This window comes from Eurypyga helias, unplaced genomic scaffold (assembly GCF_000690775.1).
Source record: "Eurypyga helias isolate BGI_N326 unplaced genomic scaffold, ASM69077v1 scaffold8798, whole genome shotgun sequence".
In the NCBI taxonomy this organism is placed as follows: Eukaryota; Metazoa; Chordata; class Aves; order Eurypygiformes; family Eurypygidae; genus Eurypyga; species Eurypyga helias.
This window is the reverse complement of record NW_010264935.1, coordinates 94274-114997: the sequence shown is the minus strand read 5'-3', so window position 1 is coordinate 114997 and position 20724 is coordinate 94274. Positions and strand designations below refer to the sequence as shown.

At 38.9% G+C, this 20724-nt stretch overlaps 1 protein-coding gene across 1 annotated transcript in view; it reads right to left on the bottom strand.

Annotated features, from left to right (window-relative positions):
• Positions 1 to 20724, bottom strand: part of PARD3B (par-3 family cell polarity regulator beta) — a gene marked incomplete at its 3' end in the record, with an annotated part of 137954 nt that overhangs the window by 23190 nt on the left and 94040 nt on the right. The window contains exons 15-16 of the mRNA XM_010156547.1: positions 19222 to 19337; positions 6779 to 6823 (exon numbers count right to left, since the gene is read on the bottom strand). Of these exons, the coding sequence (XP_010154849.1) occupies positions 6779 to 6823; positions 19222 to 19337 (161 nt within the window). The remainder of the gene's footprint in view (positions 1 to 6778; positions 6824 to 19221; positions 19338 to 20724) is intronic.

The window sequence follows — 20724 nt, the reverse complement described above, 5'->3', positions numbered from 1 at the left end:
CCTGCTGCCCTGCAGTTCAATATTGTGTTGTCCTGTCCCACAGGCTTGGTCACAGCACAGCTTTGGTTCCTGTGCAGCTAGGCAGTGTTAAACAAGCACCACCACACTGCCAGCTCTAACCAGTGTAGAAGAACTATCTATAACATGACAACCATTATACATATTAATAATAATAAAAAAAACCCCAACCCCCCCCCCCCAACTTAAAAAAAAGTCCACTAAAAAAAGGGTAGTAAAGCCATACTAGCAGAGCGAACTAAGTAAATTAACGTACCCTTCTAGTTTCATTAGGCAAGCTGTGTTTGAAGATAAGGAAAAAGTAACAGTAGGCAGATATTCAATGAAAGCTAAGCATTTTAACTTTTATACTAGAAAGCCTTATAAACCCCAACAATATAACTGACTCGGTGTAACACCTCTGACTTCAGGCCTTACCAAACTAAGTACAGAAGAAAACATTAACTAAGTGACCTGCAGGAAAAAGGATTCTTATTTTTGTTTCCTGACTGCCTGAGTCAATAGATTCTCAGGATGACCATTTATTTGGAACTATATGGTCAACGCAACACTTTCCTTGGTGAATCATAACCAAAGCTGATTAACACCACCACTACCACGAGAACAGAATCATCCATGGAGAGAAGCCCAAAGTGAAGGTAACAATAAAAGAACGAAAATCTTGCAAAAATGTTCCCAGCAATAAAGCACCAAACTTAACCCATATATATTCTACATATATCTGTCTCTAAATCTGAGCGTGTGTGCATGCAATTTTATGTCGACAACTTTGTGAAGCCTTTAATTGAGTTGCTGTGTTGATTCATTGGTAGTTAGGTTTTGCCAAGAAATTATATAATCTAATTCTGTGATGCATCTTAATTAAGTGTTAATGAACTTTGAACTGCAGCTATTTTGAATTGCTGCTATCCCAAAGTTATAAAAAGCACAAAAATCATCACACTGTGATCCCCACACCTAATCCTTTAGACATAGACCGCTGGCCAGGTCTGGGACTAGGAGTAGATTCAGCCGCACCGGGAATTCTCTTTGAGGAGTTTAGAAAGCAAGGGGTCCCACTCTGAATGTCACGACTCAACGGCAGGAACTCCCTTACCCTTCTCCCCTAGTCCATTATCAGCCACGTTCTGACTCAAATTTCCCTGACCCTGTGTAAATAATGTTTTATTGTGCACAGACGATTTTAACCCAGTGCTAATTTGATTTCACCTCTGTACACTTTTCCATATCAAGTAAGTAATACAGTGGACGCTGCCATCAAATTCTCTTAAGTCAACACTTTTCACCAATTCATGTTAAAATAGCTTTCCCCTCCTAATATTTGTGACAATGACTTGTTAAGCAGCCAAAACTACTCTCCTTCTTGGCAACAGCTGAGTGATTCAAAGCTTAAAGTGCTATGGATTATGGGCAGTACAGTGTACTGAAACATCATGGAAAGACACATGCATTTGTTTTTGTGTCAAACTGAAATAGCACCAAGCACCACACGGGCTGAATGAAGAGAAAACCACACTGCACAGCTTCCAGTGCAGCCGTGGTTTGCTTGCCTCCAGTACCTAATCCCAGGTATACAGAGGTTAGGCTACACTGGTATTGCTAAGGTATCCTGCAGTCTGCAAAGCAGGCAATCCCTCTTCACGCCTGCAAGAATGATTGACGCAGCCAAGTATTACACACTTATTATCAAAGAGAAATAAAATGAACTAAGATCAACCTTTTTCTCCTCTCACAAAGGCAAAGACAAGTGTCAGATTCTATATGCCACATGCTTTTAGTTAGACAGTGGCAAGGTCCTTGTTTGGACAGGCACTTCACGTACATGCACCAGGCAGCTCAGCCATTTACGTGAATCTTTTCTATGGCAGATCTAGTTACTATATAAATCCCTATGAACTTCATACTAAACCCAATGTCTGCTTTGAAAGGCTCAGCTTTATTGACATCCACAGCAGTGAGAAGGCTTTTTAATAAAATTATGAGATCTGGCATTTTTCCCTACACACTTCTTTGACATAACTGTGTTACCTGCAAATCAGAAGCCAAACTTGCTACAACGGTGCTGGTTTCATTCTCAAACAAGCCCAGCAGCATCCACTAAGCTTTCTGTAGTCCTTCCTAGCCCTCTGTTAACCTCCACCAAAATCCTTGACTAAAAGTATGCCTTTTGTGCTATATAAGCATGATAAACCACTGGATTTTGCTGGTATCCCAATAGCTCCACCACTGCACGATTCTTCCAGGTTAAAGGTTCTCCACTTTTATCTTCCATGCCACATCTGAAGTCCAATTGCAGCAATAAGCTTAGCTTAACCATTATTCACACCTGGACCAGAACAGTTTAACACACTGGATTCTGCCTGCACCAGACACTATTGTGCCCCTGCACCAGACCCTACTTTGTCCCTGCAAAAATCTAAGCTGGAGTTAGTAAAATCATAGGTTATGTTTCTATTTGCAAATTTAGCAGTGGCTGGGCACACTAGGATGTAACCACCTACACTATAAAAGCATTATAACAATTCTTCTACTCTTACAAACCTAGAAATGGTTCAGGAGTTAGAACACACCAGACATCTTCCAGAGGCAACATGTAGACACTGTAAAATAGAGGCTCAGAGCACAGATGGGGATCATCCTGTGCTACTCAAATTTAAAGTCAAAGGGGACATTCATCTTACACTTGTACGGATGAAACCTTAGCATCTCAGACTCATTTCACCTATCTGTGCAACCATGGCTCTTGCAATAGGCTGGAAATGCTGAAGGTAATGATGAAGCTTCATTTGTCATACTTTCCATACCCTATTCCAGTAGGTCATATAAAATATACCAATAAGCCTAGCTTTTCAACCACTCCTGTGTCCTAAACCATAATCTTAGCCCTCATCCTAGCCTTAACGAAACCTCAGTAAAATTTATTTAATGCAGAATACCTCCTGGCATTCAAGGATGCAGAGATACATCAAGACCTGTAAACTACCTTATTCCAAACTATCTCCAGTCCCAATCTGAATCCCAGTTTAACCACAGCTCGGTTACCCATACACAAAGCATTACAGTCTGGAGGTCTGCCAGGCATGTCAGCATTAAGACCCCCATCAAAGCCCTGACCTTGCAGGATTTAGCAGCACACCTACCTCTTCAAGCTTGCTTTCCCAGAACACCAATCCTACCCACAGGCTGAACAGTAACCTGGTAACCACACTGGCAGCAAAATTAACAGTGAGGGGCAGAGCTTGACCAGAAGTATCCTCCAAACTACCCCAACGCGCCTTTTCCTACTCAGGTCTAACCCTACCTCTTGCTGTACAGCATTAATTCAAATTCAGCTTGGTAACAGAGCTACCTCTGTATCATTCAGTCTTGCCAGCATTAACCCACAGCCCAGTCACATGTTCTTCACGTAGCAGCCAGCAAGCAAATAAGATCTTCAACTCCTCTTGTCTCAAAACTGTCTTGAAACATATCCCCAGCCAAAAACATGGTCTAGTGACATTAAAATAAAAATAGGAAAGCTTTTTTGCCCATTTCGCTAATTAATATGTCAGAGCTCATAAAGAAAGACTCATCAGCTTCTCTCCAGCACTGCATCATCTGAAAGAGCTGTGTCAGCAGAGACCTCAGCAGACAGTCAATACATACTAAAAGTGTTCTATGCAGTAAATCAGAACACACACACAATTTCAGAAAAAAATAAAAATAGCTGCAAAGAATTCAGTACTCTGGATCAGTGTTTGATAGAAATAAGGCTATATCTGACGTACAACAGTCTTGCCCCTCCTCATACGAAGAGTATCCTTCTACCTGTCCTGGAACTGCTTTTCTAATAAGTTCATGAAAAACTGAGCTAAAGTTTGCTGATTTTCCATCTTCGTGAATTTTCACAGATCTTTGCTTTACAACAGAGGCACCACTTGTCTGTTTCTTATTCTCATCGTTGGAGCTGGGTTTAGGGAATGCAGACACACCACTGCTGAACACACAGGGGAAGTTTACAGAGGACAAAATGCTCCTTGGAGGATCCAGAGAGGATGCCTTACACACACATACCCTGGACTCCGGTCTTTTCCAGAAAGGGCCCAGCAGGCCGCATCAATACAGCACTCCAGCACTTTTCTGAGTGGTATGATGGAAAACTTGCAACACTAAGACAACCTGTAAGCACTGCAGGAGTCTTCCATCCGGCAGGATGAAGGACAGGCTAGCTATGAAAACTAGAATCCACAGGTGCGTTTTCTGTGAGGAAGAAATACAGGAACAAGTCTCCAGCCATCTTCCCATAGAACATGTTTACAAGCTCAGGATGTGTCCAGACAAGCTTCTAAAACTAAATCTACTTTTTAAGGGGGGGTGGGGAGGGAAAGGAACTGCTGTTTGTGGGTGCAATATATAAAAAGACAGAAAGATGGGGCTACAGCTACAGATCCTTCTAATGCCTTGGTCTTCTGCAGAATTGTGGTAACGCTTTCTGAAATGAATACATGCTACTAACTGCTGCTGCTGCTCAGTAACATGTAATATGCAAGGGATACAGTAGCTATACCAAACGCAGGGGCTAAACGCTTGAAAAGCCACTTTCCCAGAAGGAACAGAAAGGATATTTCCCTCGAGAGAATTACTTAACTGGTATTTCATAGAACAAGTCATGTTGAAGGAGAGAAGGGATAATTGCATTGATTGTTAGTAGGTGATAATTAATTCTGTAGAGAAATATGTTTAATTTCCTGAAGTCTAGAATAGGATGGAAACTCTTTGCTCTGTAATGAGAAAATAACGGTGTTTTGCTCCCAGCACAAGGAGCCGCAATGCCTCCCTTAGCGTGTTCTTATCAAAGGTGTCTATAGGAAGGCAGCACAGTGAGCGACGTTAAAACAAGGGTTCTGTGATGTGACTGAATGCCAGCAAGATGCGCATATGATACACAGTTCCAAAAACCACACAGTAAAGAGACCAGAGAAAAAAGAACAGCCTGTTCTTGAACAAACTTCTAAAGTACTTGAATGGAACAATGAGAACGCTGAAACTGCTTTCCCCTCTTTATGCAGGGTTAGGAAAAGGACCACAGAGGGGGGAGAAACATTTTTCAACAGGAATTGAACAGTACTTAAGGTGGACAGAACCAAGAAAAATCATTTACACTCCAACCTTCTCAGAAGTTAGCTAGCTCCTTTTATCCTGAAGGGAAAAGAAAGAAACCATCTATGGGATCTTTGTGTCTATTCCTTAGGTGATCTGCTGACTACTGATTTCAGCGTAGGAACAAAGATCTTCGGTACATGTAGGAGGTTTATGAAGGATCAGCAAAGCAAACAAGCCGAAGTTCAACAAGCATGGTTCCCATTTTCATATAAAATTTGTAGGTGTCTTCAAATAGAAAACTTTTCAAAGTTATAGTTTTCAAGAATCTGGAGAAGTGTGCAGATGAAAGATCAAAAGCTGCTGGAATTGATACTATAAAGCTTTATGTACTAATAACAACTGATTGTCAAAGAGTTACGATCTCACTGGGTTTCCCTCCAATATTCTTTGATACCAGTGAATTCCACTGATCTTTGGAAAACCGCACAGGAAAAAAAAAATTTGGAAAATTTTTCTGCACAGGAAAAATACCAAAGGCAACACCCCTAGCTTCTTCAAGTTGACAAGATCATTTCTTTGAAGCTTCCACATTCCCAAAACAAGAAGTTGAAAGAATTTTTTCTCCCTGGGAGTGATAATGTTACAAGACATATGAACTACCCCCTGATTCAGAAAGAGAATCCAAGACGTTCACAGGCTTAGGAAAGATGCCAGAAAAATTTAAAAAGAATTTGTCTACTAAGTTCAGGAAAAGGTCTTCAGATAAGGAAAAGCCACACCAGAGAACTAAAGAAAGACACCCAGTTGCACAGAGAAAGAATGCCATAAACAATCAGGATACTCATAGTTGACCTTCCTTTACATGAATTCAGCTTTTTTGCTCTATCAAAGGACTGGAAAAAGGCAACACGCAATCACGCTACACAGGGGCAGCCTGAAACTTCAGGGTCTTCTAACATCAGAAGAGATTGCTGAATAACTTGAGTTTTCTAGAAAGTTTAAGGTTTCTTATGTCAGCTTATCTGCGGTTTGTGAAAAATTACGGTCTTAGGTGACATTTCCCTGAAAGTTCTTTGAAGACAAAGATGCGCAAGTTGCACGGCACCACGGCGTGGCTTGCGGGACTTGTTTAGTAAGTAGGTACCCTAAAGACAGCAGTATGAACCCATTTTTTTTTATTACTGTGGTCTGAAAAGTTTAAGAAAAAACCCAAATTATTTCTACTGCACAAGCATGATGAAAGGAAAAGCTGTGGCATTCTGTTTAATCTGCAGAATTTCTTTTAGTGTTATCTTCAATATTCCTGGCAACAGAAGTGGAACTCTGAGCAAGAAGAAAAAGTAAGAAATATTTCTGTTTTCCCAAGTGTATACTGTTTAAGTCTCCACACTCCACAAGACACGTTTTACTTGCCCTTATTTGAAAAGGCATCTTCCCCAGTTTACACCACCTGCGCTGATAAAGTTCCAGCTCTTCCTGCAAATGACTCAGCTCCATACGCTGCTTAGCAAAGAAGAACCCCTAATTCATCAGTGTACAACTTGGAGTCAGTGCATGCAAAGTAATGCCTTAATTTGCAACTCTCACAGTCACTGCAGTTTCTGTAAGCTGATTGCATTTACTGCCCATACTACTTTCAAGCTGCTGACTTTTCCTCCAAAACAGGAGAACAGCTTACCCGATTTGTGTCCGGCCAACAAACCAACTTTGCTCTCATCTGCCACTGGAGGAATAAAAGAAAAAACACAAAGATCAGAAACTTATTTTAATTCACAAGCCTTTGAAACTTTGTCAAATTATTTCAGACCCACAGCATCTTAAATTTTTAAATTATAATCATTTGTAAAAAGCCTTTTTTTACCTAATCTACCTGAGGTGCTTCAAAGTCCAAATATCTGAATCAAAGCCCACTGAAACCAATAAAAGGACTACCAGCAGTCCTTGTGGGTTAGATCAGGTCCTCAGCACTTCCACACTCAAAACCGAGTTGTCAGAAGAGCAATTGCATTTGTAAATAACTCACCTTGCCAGACAAATCACAGGGCATAGGAGAGTTGTAAAGTTTTCAGATCAAAGACCTCAACTGTAAAAGGAAGTCAGATGTGCAAACCCTCCCATCTGCAAGACGTCTCACTAACACAGGACTCTCCGCAGGCAATGAGGTCTTCCAAAAACTGATCTTCTGGAAGGCTTATGCTTTTTAGTATGTTATGATTTATTTTATCTATTAATCGTACCTTTGCAGTATTTCACAACACCCTATTAAGATGTTTACAGTAGCAACAGTTTGCAGACAGACTAGTGAAGGAGCAAATATGGAATGTAACAAAAATTGTAATTTTTCTTCAGTAACTGTACTTCAGTTTATTATCATATATCTCAAAAAACTAATTAAAATACTCTCCCGGAGGGCTGAGGGGAAGAACCAATCACCATTTCTTAAAATGAATTCTATGCAAAGAAACAGTGCTAATGTAATGTTAGGGATGATAAAACAAGCACAGGAAATGAATGTCAGGGTTGAAAGCTTATCCTTCAACTCTGCCTGCCCAAGCACTCCCTTACATCATGCCGTAAAACGTGATCTCTCTACATGATAAAATAAACTGTCAGGTCATTCCAAACACACTAGAAATGGGAACTTACACAGGCTTTGCATAGTGGTCACCATACAAAGTTTACATACAGGGTTATCTGCAATGATACAAGAATGTGCTATTTTTACCCAGGAAAAAGTAGTGCAGTATTTACTGACATTTAAGAGCTACTACTGAGAAAACAGTCACAGTCAATATTTTCTTACATTGCATCCCCATTTCACTTTTAGGGAAGCTTTTCCCCCCAAAAGTCAGCATCAAATTCAGGACCAGGATTTGCAACTGGAATCATGAACCCAAAACACATCTCTTCTCCACCTTTGTAACCTACTGTCATCTGATTATCAGCAAAACTGAGGGGGGGTAGTCTTATTGTGGGATGTAGTTTCTAATAAAGTCAGACGAACACTGCAGCGTCAGACAGAGATGCTGCAAAACAAAATAGCAGTGGGGCTAGTCAAAATTGGAAGTGCAACCACAATTCAAGGCAGTTCTCTACTCCTTGTGCTTTAACCTTTCTTCTCGGTTTTTCCAGTCCCTGGAAATGATAACTGTCTAGGTCCTTGCTATGCAGTTTGATCCTATTATGCAAAATGACTGGAGAAGGATTTGCTATAAGGATAGTTCAAACTCCTTTTTCACCCCCCTTCCCCCAAAATTTACCTCTAAGCAGAACACTATGGAAAACTTCAGTCCCAAAGGTTAGTATTTTGACAAGTTATGATTGTGTGAAAACAAGGGATTATAATGGAAGCTGATTTGCAACCTTAATTATAGCAGTCACGAACAGCAACCACTATAATATATGATAATTACTTGGAGTAGGTAATGTTACAGTATATAGGAGCTTTAAAAAAATAGATACCAAGGTTCACAGCATTTTTTTAAAAACTATGCCGATGACTTGGTTTGCCTGAAACTAAGTTTTACATTATTAAAAGGGATAAATCCATTTAACTTAATCATACTTTATACACCAGCTTCACACACAAAAATTAGATTTTAATACTGGAGGGAAAAAAGGAAGACTAAAATGATTAGAAAATGAAAGATCATCTTACCGAATGCAAGGTTAGCCTTGTGAGTTTAAGCACACACACACAAAACTTGGGAAATGCAAAAATTAAAGTTTTATATCAAAGTTTGAGCAAAATATGTGTGCCCCTCCTAATTTTCATTTCACGGAACGCTACACTTAGGCAGTGACTTGTAGGCTGGCCATCTTTCATTAGACTGAACAGGAGTGGCACAGACAAGGGCATTGGATGAGAATGCCATTCCTTCCCTTGCTTCCTTTGAGAACAAAGAGAAGACAACAGAAAGAAAAAAAAAGGCTAATGGGAGATAAATATTTTGTATGCCAAAGTTGAAAAGTGTGTAACTGAAGATTTAATTTAGGAAGTGTTTGCGATGTCCTGTTCCACAAAATAGTGTGAAAACACTGCTCTGCATGTTGTTAAAAATTCATGCAAACATTCCCTTATGACAAAAAGAGTATTTCTCCGGTTATCTCCCTTGGCTTCTGAAAAAAGCAAGAGCTTACTGGAAATCTCTTTTCTAGGGTACTCCTAGTGTTGGCCTATCTCTCCAGAAAGGCACCTGAAACATTTTAAACAGGAAAAAAACCTGTCTACTCTTAAAACTCAAGTAAAAGAAAAAATTGTAATTATTTTCATATTACAACCTCAAAAAGTAATTACATTGCAACTAACTATGAAAAATTTCAGCTCAAGAGGATCACACTTGGGAATGTGCAGTGCCAGACTGGAATGTATCAGGAAAACACTTAAAACAAAATTTGACCTGTAACTATTTTCCTGAAGACACCAGAAATACTATATATTCTTGAGCTAGAATTAACGCAATACATTTTTAAAAACTGAAACCACCTAATTTGGGGACTGTAAACATAAACCTCAAGAATCTGGAAAGGATGAATGCAAGGGAGTAAATGTATTGACAAACAAGACAACACTTTTCCTTAACTTGTAAATCAAGCAAATACTTCACATTCTGAAACGTCCCTGGAACTCAGGGGATGTTAGTTCAGGAAGTTATTCATGTTTGTCAGTGTAAAGCACACTAGCTCTTTTAAAGGAACATCTATAATTTAGGAACTGTATTTTCACCACAGGAGCCAGTTATGTATTCATTGTTAATACTCCAAGTAATTGCTGAAACAAAAGTGACAGAAATCCTACAACTTTTGGACCTTTGGGGGACTAGCAAGACCACAGATTAAGAAAGATGGAATATTACTAAACCAAAGAAGTCTTTCCAGCTGATAGCAAACAACTGATACTTTTTTTTTTTTTAAAAAACTATGCCAGCAACCACAACAAACTAAAAACCCAACCCTCTATGCCATGAATAATCAGATTCATAGAGTGGTAGGGGTTGGAAGGGACCTCTAGAGTTCATCCAGCCCAACCCCCTGCCAGAGAAGGATCTCTCAGAGCAGATCACACAGGAAGAAGTCCAGGTGGCTTTGGAAAGTCTCCAGGGAAGGAGACTCCACCACCTCTCTGGGCAGCCTGTTCAGTGCTCTGTCACCCTCCCAAGGAAGAAGTGTTTCCTCACGGTCAGGTTGAACCTTCCATTTTCCAGTTTATGGCCACTGCCCCTAGTCCTGTCACTGGACACCACTGAGAAGAGCCTGGCCCCATCCTCCTGACACCCACCCTTGAGATACTGATAAGATGTATTAGGATTTCCTATGGCAATATTCTGGAATGCTGTTTTGCTTTAAGAAAATAAGTAGTAACGTTCAACAACAGTAAAACCACTTGACAATGGATCCATGTCCTTCCACATAACCTTTTGATTGCTACTTTGTGCCCTACTCAAGGTAACCAAGGCTGCCATTTTATTTGAATTGCATGATTTTCACGTATTTGTTAAACAAGCCTTCTGTACTGCCTCAAACTTTGTGTCAAAATACAGTCCAGGTTTACTTGAAGGTCAATAAAAACTACTTCCCAACTATGGTTTAGAGAAGCACAAATCAATGCTGCTGCCAATTGTGATAGCCAATTTCTGCCCTTTTGTCCATTTCAATCGTTGTACCACTATGTTATTTTCCCCCAAACAAGTTACTGCTATTGACAAGATACAGGGTACCACTGTTCAACTTACAGCCTCTTCTCTGAAGGATCAGTTTTTGACTAAGAGCTACTTAAAACCTTCTAAGCATTTCTGTTGGACAAACCGACACATACCTTTGAAGGCCAACTGCAGTTCTGCACTCAGAAAAGCAGCAAACAAGGATTCACATTACAATTAGTAAGAGAGACTGAAACATCAAAGCATTTCCAAGGAAACTAATTTCCTGATACCTTTATTAGTCTATAGGAATCCCAATATAAAGTATTTCATAGGCTAATCAATTAACAAGGGTTGTACTCCCAAACCACATACACAAATGATGCTTCCATGATTTTTAGAATCCACCAGTTTCTATGGTATAAACACATGAAAATAAAGCAAAGGTAGAAATTGATCCCTGTTTTTTCTGATGAACTGCATTCTTACCCAGCCCTTTCATCATAATGAAGGCGCTGCATCATCAATTAATTCCAGTCAACAATAGTGCCAATGACATAATACTCCTGCCATTTTTATTTTCTTGGTGAAGTGTTTCCCCATCTGGGAGCAGCATAAATCACTCAGAAATTGTCTCAAATGTTGGCTCACAACCATCACTTAGAAAATGCTGCTTGCTGTTCCAGGTTTGCCTTGTAGCACTGCGTACAAAGACCATAAGCTTTTATACTAAAACATATAGAAGCAATAACAATGTGTGCATTAGGAAGAGTAAACTTGCATGGTTTTAAAATATTTTCCTCCAGTAATTTCCCCTCCTCCCCTCTCCAGTGACAGTGAAACTTCACATAAGGGACCATCTCTCCTCTTCTGGGATCAACTGGTTAGCCACAAGCTACTCATTCTTGAAGGATTACGAATCCTTGATAGATTCCTGTTCACTTCAATGATGAAAAGACTAGCAAAAAGCTTGCACAAGGGCTAAGGTATGTCGTAAAAAAGGTAAATTTTTACCAAAATGGCAACTAACACAACATTTGGGATGCCCTGTTCAGCACAGAGACAGGAATAAATCACATCTAAACCATGGTTCTGGATTCTTTTTCTCACCTGTACAAGGTTTTCTCTAATTAGATTTTTCAGAACAATTTTGTTACTACTGATTTAACACTTCAATCCAATTGTATTCACAGGAGGTCCCCAGGGATACAACCTGCATGTCAGCACATGAGAATGAAAATGCCTACGCTTGCATTCACTGTTAGTACCACTTGTTGCTGAAGAACCAGCAGAACAGTTGATGCTGTCCACTGGACACATTTACCTTTAAATGGAAGGTTTTCTCACGGCACAAAATAACACTACTTTACAATTTCCCAGCCACTGTGGTATACATTTCTTCACTTTCTTCTAGTGGCACAACTACACTTTCTTGAGGGTTACACTGCTAATTGAGGCCATGACAGCTTCTTTTACACTACTGTTGTTCGCTCTAATCCTCTCTCACCTCTGTTCCAGAGAAACTGTACTGGGCCTAAAATTGATCCAACTCCCCCACATGTCACTAGGAATTTCTGGTTGAATCTGAGGAGCTTGGAAGAAGTGTTAATCTAATCTGTCATTTACTAGTTGAAAACACTGATAGTGAACTAGGGAACAGGTTTATAACAGAGTGTTCTTACAAGTTACTTCATTATGATCTGTACTTTCATAGCAGCTATACATTAATTTCTATTTTATCCCCCTAACACTTTAGTAATCTAAGTGCATTAACAGATCAACTCACTTCAAGCTTACACTAAAGCAGCATAAGAAACTGCTACCTCAACCATGTGGTACCATTTTCTGAGCTCTTTCACCACCACAGCTCATACAGTGTTCCCAGCCTGCTCCACAGCAAGTTTCCTTGAATCTCAGAAGAATCTACAAACCCTGTCCAAAAAGCCGATATTCCCTCCTGCCCACCTCTGCCTTTATGCAACAGCTCACATTCCCCGCTGTTGCATCAACACAGGTTTGGTGTAAAACTGAGTGACGGAACTGACCTTGTTAAAAGCCTTTCTTTTCATACAGAATAAACCTAATTTCAGCCTCATTTCAATTCAATTCACAGTGTCCCTATCACTTAATAAATGATTTTGTTTCATTTGCTACTTATAGATCTTACAAACAGAAATTTGAAAGTCATTTAAACTAAGGAAACTATATCATATTCACTTCTAAAAATTTTTTCTGCAGAGTGGCCTCAGAAAATATACATCTACTCTGACAGTACTAGAAAGTTACTCATGACGTAAGCGAGAATAATTTAAAAATCTCTCTGGGCTCTTGATCCCAAAGACAGTCACAGCCCTAAGTAACATAGGTTTTCCTAAACATCGTGGTTTAGCCCCAGCTGGCAACTAAGCACCACGCAGCCACTTGCACCCCTCCCACCCCTTGCCAAGGAGGGATGGGGGAGAGAATTGGAAAAAACCTCATGGGTTAAGATAAAAACAGTTTAATAGCACAACAAAGGGAGAGGAAATAGTAATAATAAATAATATTACTGATAAAGGAATATACCAAAACAAGTGATGCACAATGCAACAATTTGATCATCATCCGGCGATTGAGAGCCCGTCCCTGAGCAGTAATTGCTGGCCCCTCACCAACTCCAGTTTTATCTGCTGAGCATGATGTTATAAGGTATGGAACATCCCTTTGGCCAGTTGGGGTCAGCTGTCCTGGCTGTGTTCCCTCCCAGCGTCTTATGCACCTCCTCACTGACAGAGCATGGGAAGCTGAAAAGTCCCTGTCTTACTGAAAGCACTACAACTACTTAGCAACAACTAAAGCATCAGTGTGTTGTTAACATCATTCTCATGCTAAATTCCAAACACAGCACTATGCCAACTATTAAGGCAAAAACGAACTTTATCCCAACCGAAACCCAGACACCAAACCCATGACATTTTTGTTTCTGATGGCTTTCTCTTCAAGAGATAATTTTTAAATTATAAACCAGGAACATCGAAAAGTGTTGAGTTCTGAGCCACTCTCTCCATTTCCTCATCAATGTTCTAATGAACTTAACCGGCTCCTAAATGCAGTTCTGAAGTTGGTTTCAACTGAAAGCAACCTGACAAATGTATTCCATGCATACAACATGGTTAACAAAATAATGACTTCAAAATACCAAACCACTTTTTGTCCCACCAATACCATAATGCTCACTAGGGACCTTCCAAAATGTAATCTGAATCAAAACACTGTCTACACTGCTGAGTAATCCCCATTAGCTCTGCCTAGCCCTCGTGTGGTTACATTTTGAGATACCTATTTCAATATCCAAAATTAAACTCAGAATAAGTATAATCTGGTTCAGAGAAAACAACAAAGTAGCTAATAACTAGTAGCACCTAGACTGCATTTTCCATATCCTTCTGGATGCGAAACACTGGTTTCTTCATTTTTAGGTATGAACTGCAATCGAGTGCATCCCCTCACTAACAAAGAAATGAGTGTTTAGTTAAATATTGGCTTCATTACAGAATACTCCATACCCTACATCTTGCATATTCACTTGCTAATTATTCCTAAATACATAAATAAATTGTCTGATAACTTTAATAAATACGCCCCAAGGTTAAAGGACTCCGAGTATGTCTAATGATGTTTTAGCACATAATATTTCGCTCACATTTAAAATCAAATAAAGGACATTTCCATTTCTTCAGGCTGTAGAACTTAATCAGTTAAGTTCTATGTGTTTTTGCCTTTTATGGGGAAAGAAAGCAGGAGTTGAGCAGTACCTTGGGATAGCGGTCATGGGTTATTATACCAACATCCTCAAATATAAATCTACACAGTACTTTGCCGGAATTGATACACAATGAAATTGCTATATACTCACATGATTCAATTTCATGTTGCTTCAGGATAAAACAAGCCACACTTTCATGTGTTTGAATACAATTCCCATGGCTGTAGTTTTTACAGTACATTTATGCATAGCCTAAATAAGTCCTGTGCGTAAAGCTTTATGGAAAATAAGGGTGTTGGAGATAAATAATAGAACACCTTCTTTCCTTTCTTTTCCTTAGAGCACATCAATTTTCACTTTCCAGTATACTTAAAAAAAAAAATCCACATTACCATTAATTCTCCACAAAAATTACCTGTTTAATACAGTCAGAAGAAAAACACTACTGAAAACAGATTCTGATGAACTATTATATAGAAATTCTTCTCTAGATAACTGTGGTAATGTATGAGAAAATGTGTGTGTATAGAAGGTTGTTAAAGGAAAAGCAAAATCATCCTTCCAATCACTTGTATGGAAGACATGCATTATTTAATTTTCAATCTGCCTTGTTTCAAAATAAGTGTACCACTGAAGTGGAAAGGGACATCGCAACATCTATTTCTAGCAATTCTGAATTTGTTTTCTGTATTTGTAGTACCATGCGCTAAGCACGAGTCCAGATTTAGTCAATACAAGCACGCACACTAAGTCACACTTCAGTTGGCCCCACACGAATTCTTGAAATCACAGAACAAGGAGAACCTTTTCTTTGCTAACATACTGAAACAACCTCATCCATAAAAAAAAAAAAATGTATGCAACTGAGCAGATGTGTCAGGTGCAAGGATTGGTAGAAGGAAAGGGGTGGCTGTGCTTTTTTGTCACCAGCAGTTCAAAATAAAGGTGAACAAGGCAAAGGAAAGATACACCATAAGATACAGAATATGAACTCTACCAGTGATCCAGAAAGTGCTGTCATTATCTCAACACAGCAGCAGAAACAGCATTAGGATTTATAGCTGATATAGAACTAATCTGTACCCTATTACTCTGAATGAAGCTGTAAATTCTGAGAAGCCTTTGACCACGGTGTAAATGATGGATGCTAAAGCAGGGAACCAGTCTCCCTGACTTCATACACTCTGCTCAAGGACATCTGTACACATGAGGCAGGGTTCTGCTCACACCTGTAAAACCAAAGGAATTATCAGTGTACCACTACACCTGCCTTTTTGGTTTTCCATTTTTAAATTCTACAACAGTAACCCTGTAACTCACACATGCCACTGACTTTTATTTTATTTTTTAAAGTAGATTCAATCAAAAACTAACTCATCCACAAATAACTTGAGTTCTTCATATACTCCAACACCAGACAATGGTGTTTGTGAATTCATGCTATTCATGAATTTAGCAGCTAAGAGTTGTGTTCTTACATTCATGCCCTCTGCTCCTGTCCAGCTGTCCAATCAACAATACAGAAGTGCACCAAGAGTCAATAAACTAAACCATATCTGCCCTACCGGCAAGTAACCTACAGCTTTTCCAGCATGCGCCGAGTTCCTTTCATTGTAAGGTTGACTGGAGAGTGGCAATGACAAATTGATGCAACATGTTACTGAATTCTTTTTGATCACCCATCCTTATCTCCAGATATTATTCACTGAGGATACTAATTTGTAAAAAAAATGTTATTTTGTAAATAGATACAACTGGAAAACAGCTTAAGCACCCAAAGGTTTCTGGGCCTAAAACATAAAAAGCTGAAAAGATAAACATTAATTTTAATTGGGCTTACATTGTGAATCTATGTAATTATAAGGCTAGTCTTAACAGATTTCCTCCTTGTGTATACATCAACCCTCATCAAAGCCAGAAAGACCCTTACTATACAACTTCATTACTTCCTTGATTTAATGAATTAGCTATTTTCTCTTAAGGTTCAAAATCTGCAGCAATATCTGGATTCTCAGGTCTCGCATGCTCAAAATTTTCTGTTATTTGCCTTTGATGATAGCAATAATAATGATGGTGACGCCATTATGGAACCCATGCCTTGGTCATCTTGTAATTAAGCAATGGATTAATTATACACGTTTCAACATATAGCAGTGTCATGGTTCAACCCCAGTCAGCAACTCAGCACCACACAGCCACTCGCTCATCCCCCCTGCACCAGTGGGTGATTCTAGGAGAATCAGAAGATAAGAAAACTTCAGGGTTGAGATAAGAATGGTTTAATCATTGAAAAAAGAGAAAGAAAGAAAGAAGATAATGATATTAATTATACCAACAATACTAGTAATCATAGTAATGAAAATATTACTACTACTAAGAAATGAAAGTAATAAAATAGGAAAAACACCACAAATTATACAACTGCTCATCCCCACCAACTGACACCCAGCCAGTCCCAGAGCAGTGAGACTCAGAGCTCAATCTAGCCAGAGCCCAGTAGCAAGACACACACCCCTCAGCCAAGTCCCCCCAACTTATATACTGAGCATGACATCTTATGGCATGAAATATCCCTTCGGTGAGTTTGGGTCAGCTGCCCTGGCTATATCCCTATATCCCCTGGCTATATCCCTGGCTATCTTCCTGTAGAGATGCAGCTCTACACAGGTGCAGTATGAGAAAGGGAAAAAAGCCCTTGGCTTAATGTAAACATTGCTTGGCAATAATTAAAACATCAGCATGTTTTCAATATTCTTCTCAGCACAAATTCAAAACATAGCCTCATACTATTGACTGTGAAGAAAATGAACTCAATCCTAGCCAAAACCAGCCCAATTAGAGTGTTTTATAAGTGAATAGCAGTACAGATTTTACAGTTGTGCCCTGTACTACACCAATTCTGTTGCCTACTGAGTTCATGACATTATTCTGGTCAAGACACACTCAGGTGATTTCTGGACCCTGTGACCTCAAATGCTGGTTAGGTTTTCCCAGATCTGCAGAGACACTTGACTCAGAGACAACTTGGTTTAAAAGGAAAAAAACTGCACCTAAGTTACATTTTCTAAGGTCTCAGAGCTCTCCTCCCAGACTCCAATTCTGTGATTTTTCTTTTCATCATATTAGATTTATTTTGGGAGGGACTGGCAGAACTTGAGAACAAAAAAAAATAAGTGGTAGCATCCCATGACTACTGGAAAAAGAAGGCCTAGCAGTTATACAAGCATCTTCAGATATGGGACACCAACACCTTCCCTTTGTTACCAAATCTGCTGCATAGTTCCTCTATGGTGTTGAACAAATCTTTATCACAACCTCAGCTCTGGGTCTGTAAGATGAAGACAGCAGTACTTTTTTTTTTTTTTTTTTGGTGGCAAACAATGCACAGAAATAAATAATGGGTACAGCTGCACGTTGGGATGAGAAGTTACTATGGTCATGACTGCAGTTAAGAGTTAACTTACTACCATTTGGAACAACAGATTTATACATCACATTATTGGGATTTGCATTAGAAACATTTTATATTGCAGTTACTTCTCTTAAGATTTTCTTGTTTCTTTTCCTTTTACCCTTCCAGCCAGAAGCTTCTGCTTAAAACTGTTCAAAAGGTGTGAAGTAAACATGGTACTTCACTCCTTGCTAGAGAACGACTGCAAAAGGTCCTAGCTTTCACCTTCCTCAGTTTTTTTTATTTGCCAAACTGTGTGCAAGCAACTTCACTTTATCTACTGTTACTTATATAACACAGGATGAGTGCAGATCTATCATAGTTCCTCGGCTTCTTTAAATAACTATCTCAAGTAATAGATTTACCTTCACATCACCATATATGAGAAGGATAAAACATTATTGCTGCCCATCAGACTGATCATTATCCTTTTTGGTTTTTACTTGCATAGCAGAAGGGGCATTTGCACCAAATCCACAATTAAAGACTTCCTAATGGTAGGTCTTAAAGTTACTCTTATCAACACTTGAAACTGAAAAAAACAGATAAAGAAGGAGTTCCACAAAGAAGAATTAAAAGGAAAAAGAAAAGCTTATTTGGTTTTCTTTGAGGCTAAGAACTGTGAATTTTTCCTTGAACTCTCATTAAAATATGACTCGGTTTTCAATTGCAATAACCCTTCAATCTTCCACCCGTAAATGCCTTCCCAGTATTGAAAGAACCATTTACTTTTTGCTTCACCCACCCTGCTAGATTTTCTGTACAGCGTTGATGGGTAGAGGACCATAACCTTACCACTCTTCAAGCATTTATAAAGACCTACTGCAACACTTTGATTGCCTGTGTTTGTCATTGTCAATGAAGAAATATACAACTTGTCGTAGGAAAGTTAGCCTTTGTCCAGCGTAGTTTTGCAATCATTTATATTCTATACCAAAATGACTTCTGTTATTGCTGTTCTGCTATATTTTTTAGACATATAAAATTTGTACAGCAATTCCTTCTGCTCATTTTTACAAAAGCTCCCTCTTTTCCTCTGCTGAGACTTCAATACAATGGACAGAATAGCCTTAAAAAAAAAAAAAACACACCTTTCTTCAGCTTCAATAAAAAGGGTACTTGCAATTAGATGCTACAGGAACCAGACCATTGTCCCCATCACTGCCGCTCCTCTGCAGAACTTACTCCCTGATGTTTGTGTTTAAGAAACAAAAGCAAGAAGCAGAGATGGTGCAGATGGGCTGAGGCTAAAAAGCTGACCTATATGTCACCCCACCCCTTCTTACCCAGATCCATGCTTTTTGAGGCTTTCAGATTAATTGATTCAGACTGCTTGGCTGGTGTCAAAGATCTGAAGTTGATGTGCTGATCTGTTAAATACGCTGCTGAATTTATGACAGGACTGCAGGAAAAAAAGAGACATGTAAAATATTTAGGCACCGGTTCAAAACACAAGTAAACTAATGAAAGCATGCACAATATACATGTGTTTCTTCCTCCAGCTGCTTGCAGCCATGCATTTTAAAATCAGTTATTGATCCTCAACTTTGTGAGACTTAACACCTCCAGTCACTTGTTTTTCATCACGAATGCAAATATAAATGCTTAGTGGTAATTGCTTTTACACAGTTCGTATTTTATTTAGCCGAAGAAAAGGAATATACCATTACCTGCCTTTTTTTTTCCCCTTAATTTTGTTTGTTCTATTTAACCACTGCTTTTCCAAATAACATGCTACTGAAAGTAGGAAAAATACTGCCAACACACCCGGCTCAATTCTACCTCATCTGCTAATACAAAGTTATTGTACAGCCTTGCACCATTTCTGCAGAAGCCGGAGGTCTCATGGAGGGTGCGATAACAATGTGAAGAACTCCAAGGTATCACGGTTTGGTTCCACCTGAGTGAAACTCAAAGTAACTTTCATGTGCGAGGAGTCAAAACACCTCACTGCAACACTTCTGAAATCTTGAAATCTTCTGTCTCTTTCCAATGAGAAAAGCTTTTTTTTTTTTTTTAAATACTCTAAAGCCAGAAAGGAGTTGCAAAATTAAATACATTTATTTCCAAACTGTTCAATCAGCAGGTTTGGTTTCCCGTGTCAAAAAACATTCCCCATTTTTTTGCTGAACTGCAATTTCAGCGAAATCACCATGACTTGACACAGCAATTCCATTTCAACAGAACTTAAGTTCCAATTGGAAAACCAATACAACACTGGGAAAAGGTCAGGGTGGGAGAAAGGACCTGGAAATTCAACTATTTTAATATATCATTATCATTTAAGAGAATGCTTTTGCTTTCAGCTTGCTGGAAAATTAGGAAGAGATTCTAGCAAACAAATGCAGTTGAAAATTTAATGCAGAGCTCTATTAGCCCATGTAGACTTTTGTTTGTTTGCCATGTCATACATACCCTGCCTGGGAGACCAAAAATTATGAAGGTATTCTAGTGAAATGACTATGTTAGTAAAAAAAAAAAATAGTTGCAAGACTGTTCATTGTATGAAGAATTCATTGTATGAATAATAAATCTCTCTTCTTCGATGATATGTTAGAGGTTTAGCTAAGTTTTCAGATGAAATTCATAATTTTCTAATATCACTGCAATAAAATAGTCACATGACTATCAATACTGTGAATACACAAAATGAGTAAACAACGTTCAATGTTGAATTTTCAGCATTAGAAGTATGATAGGTTGAAACGATGCTTTGATTTGAATCCCGTGCTACTTGAGACAAAGTACACAGCATCACGAACTTCAACGTGTTTGCACTTCTTGTTGCA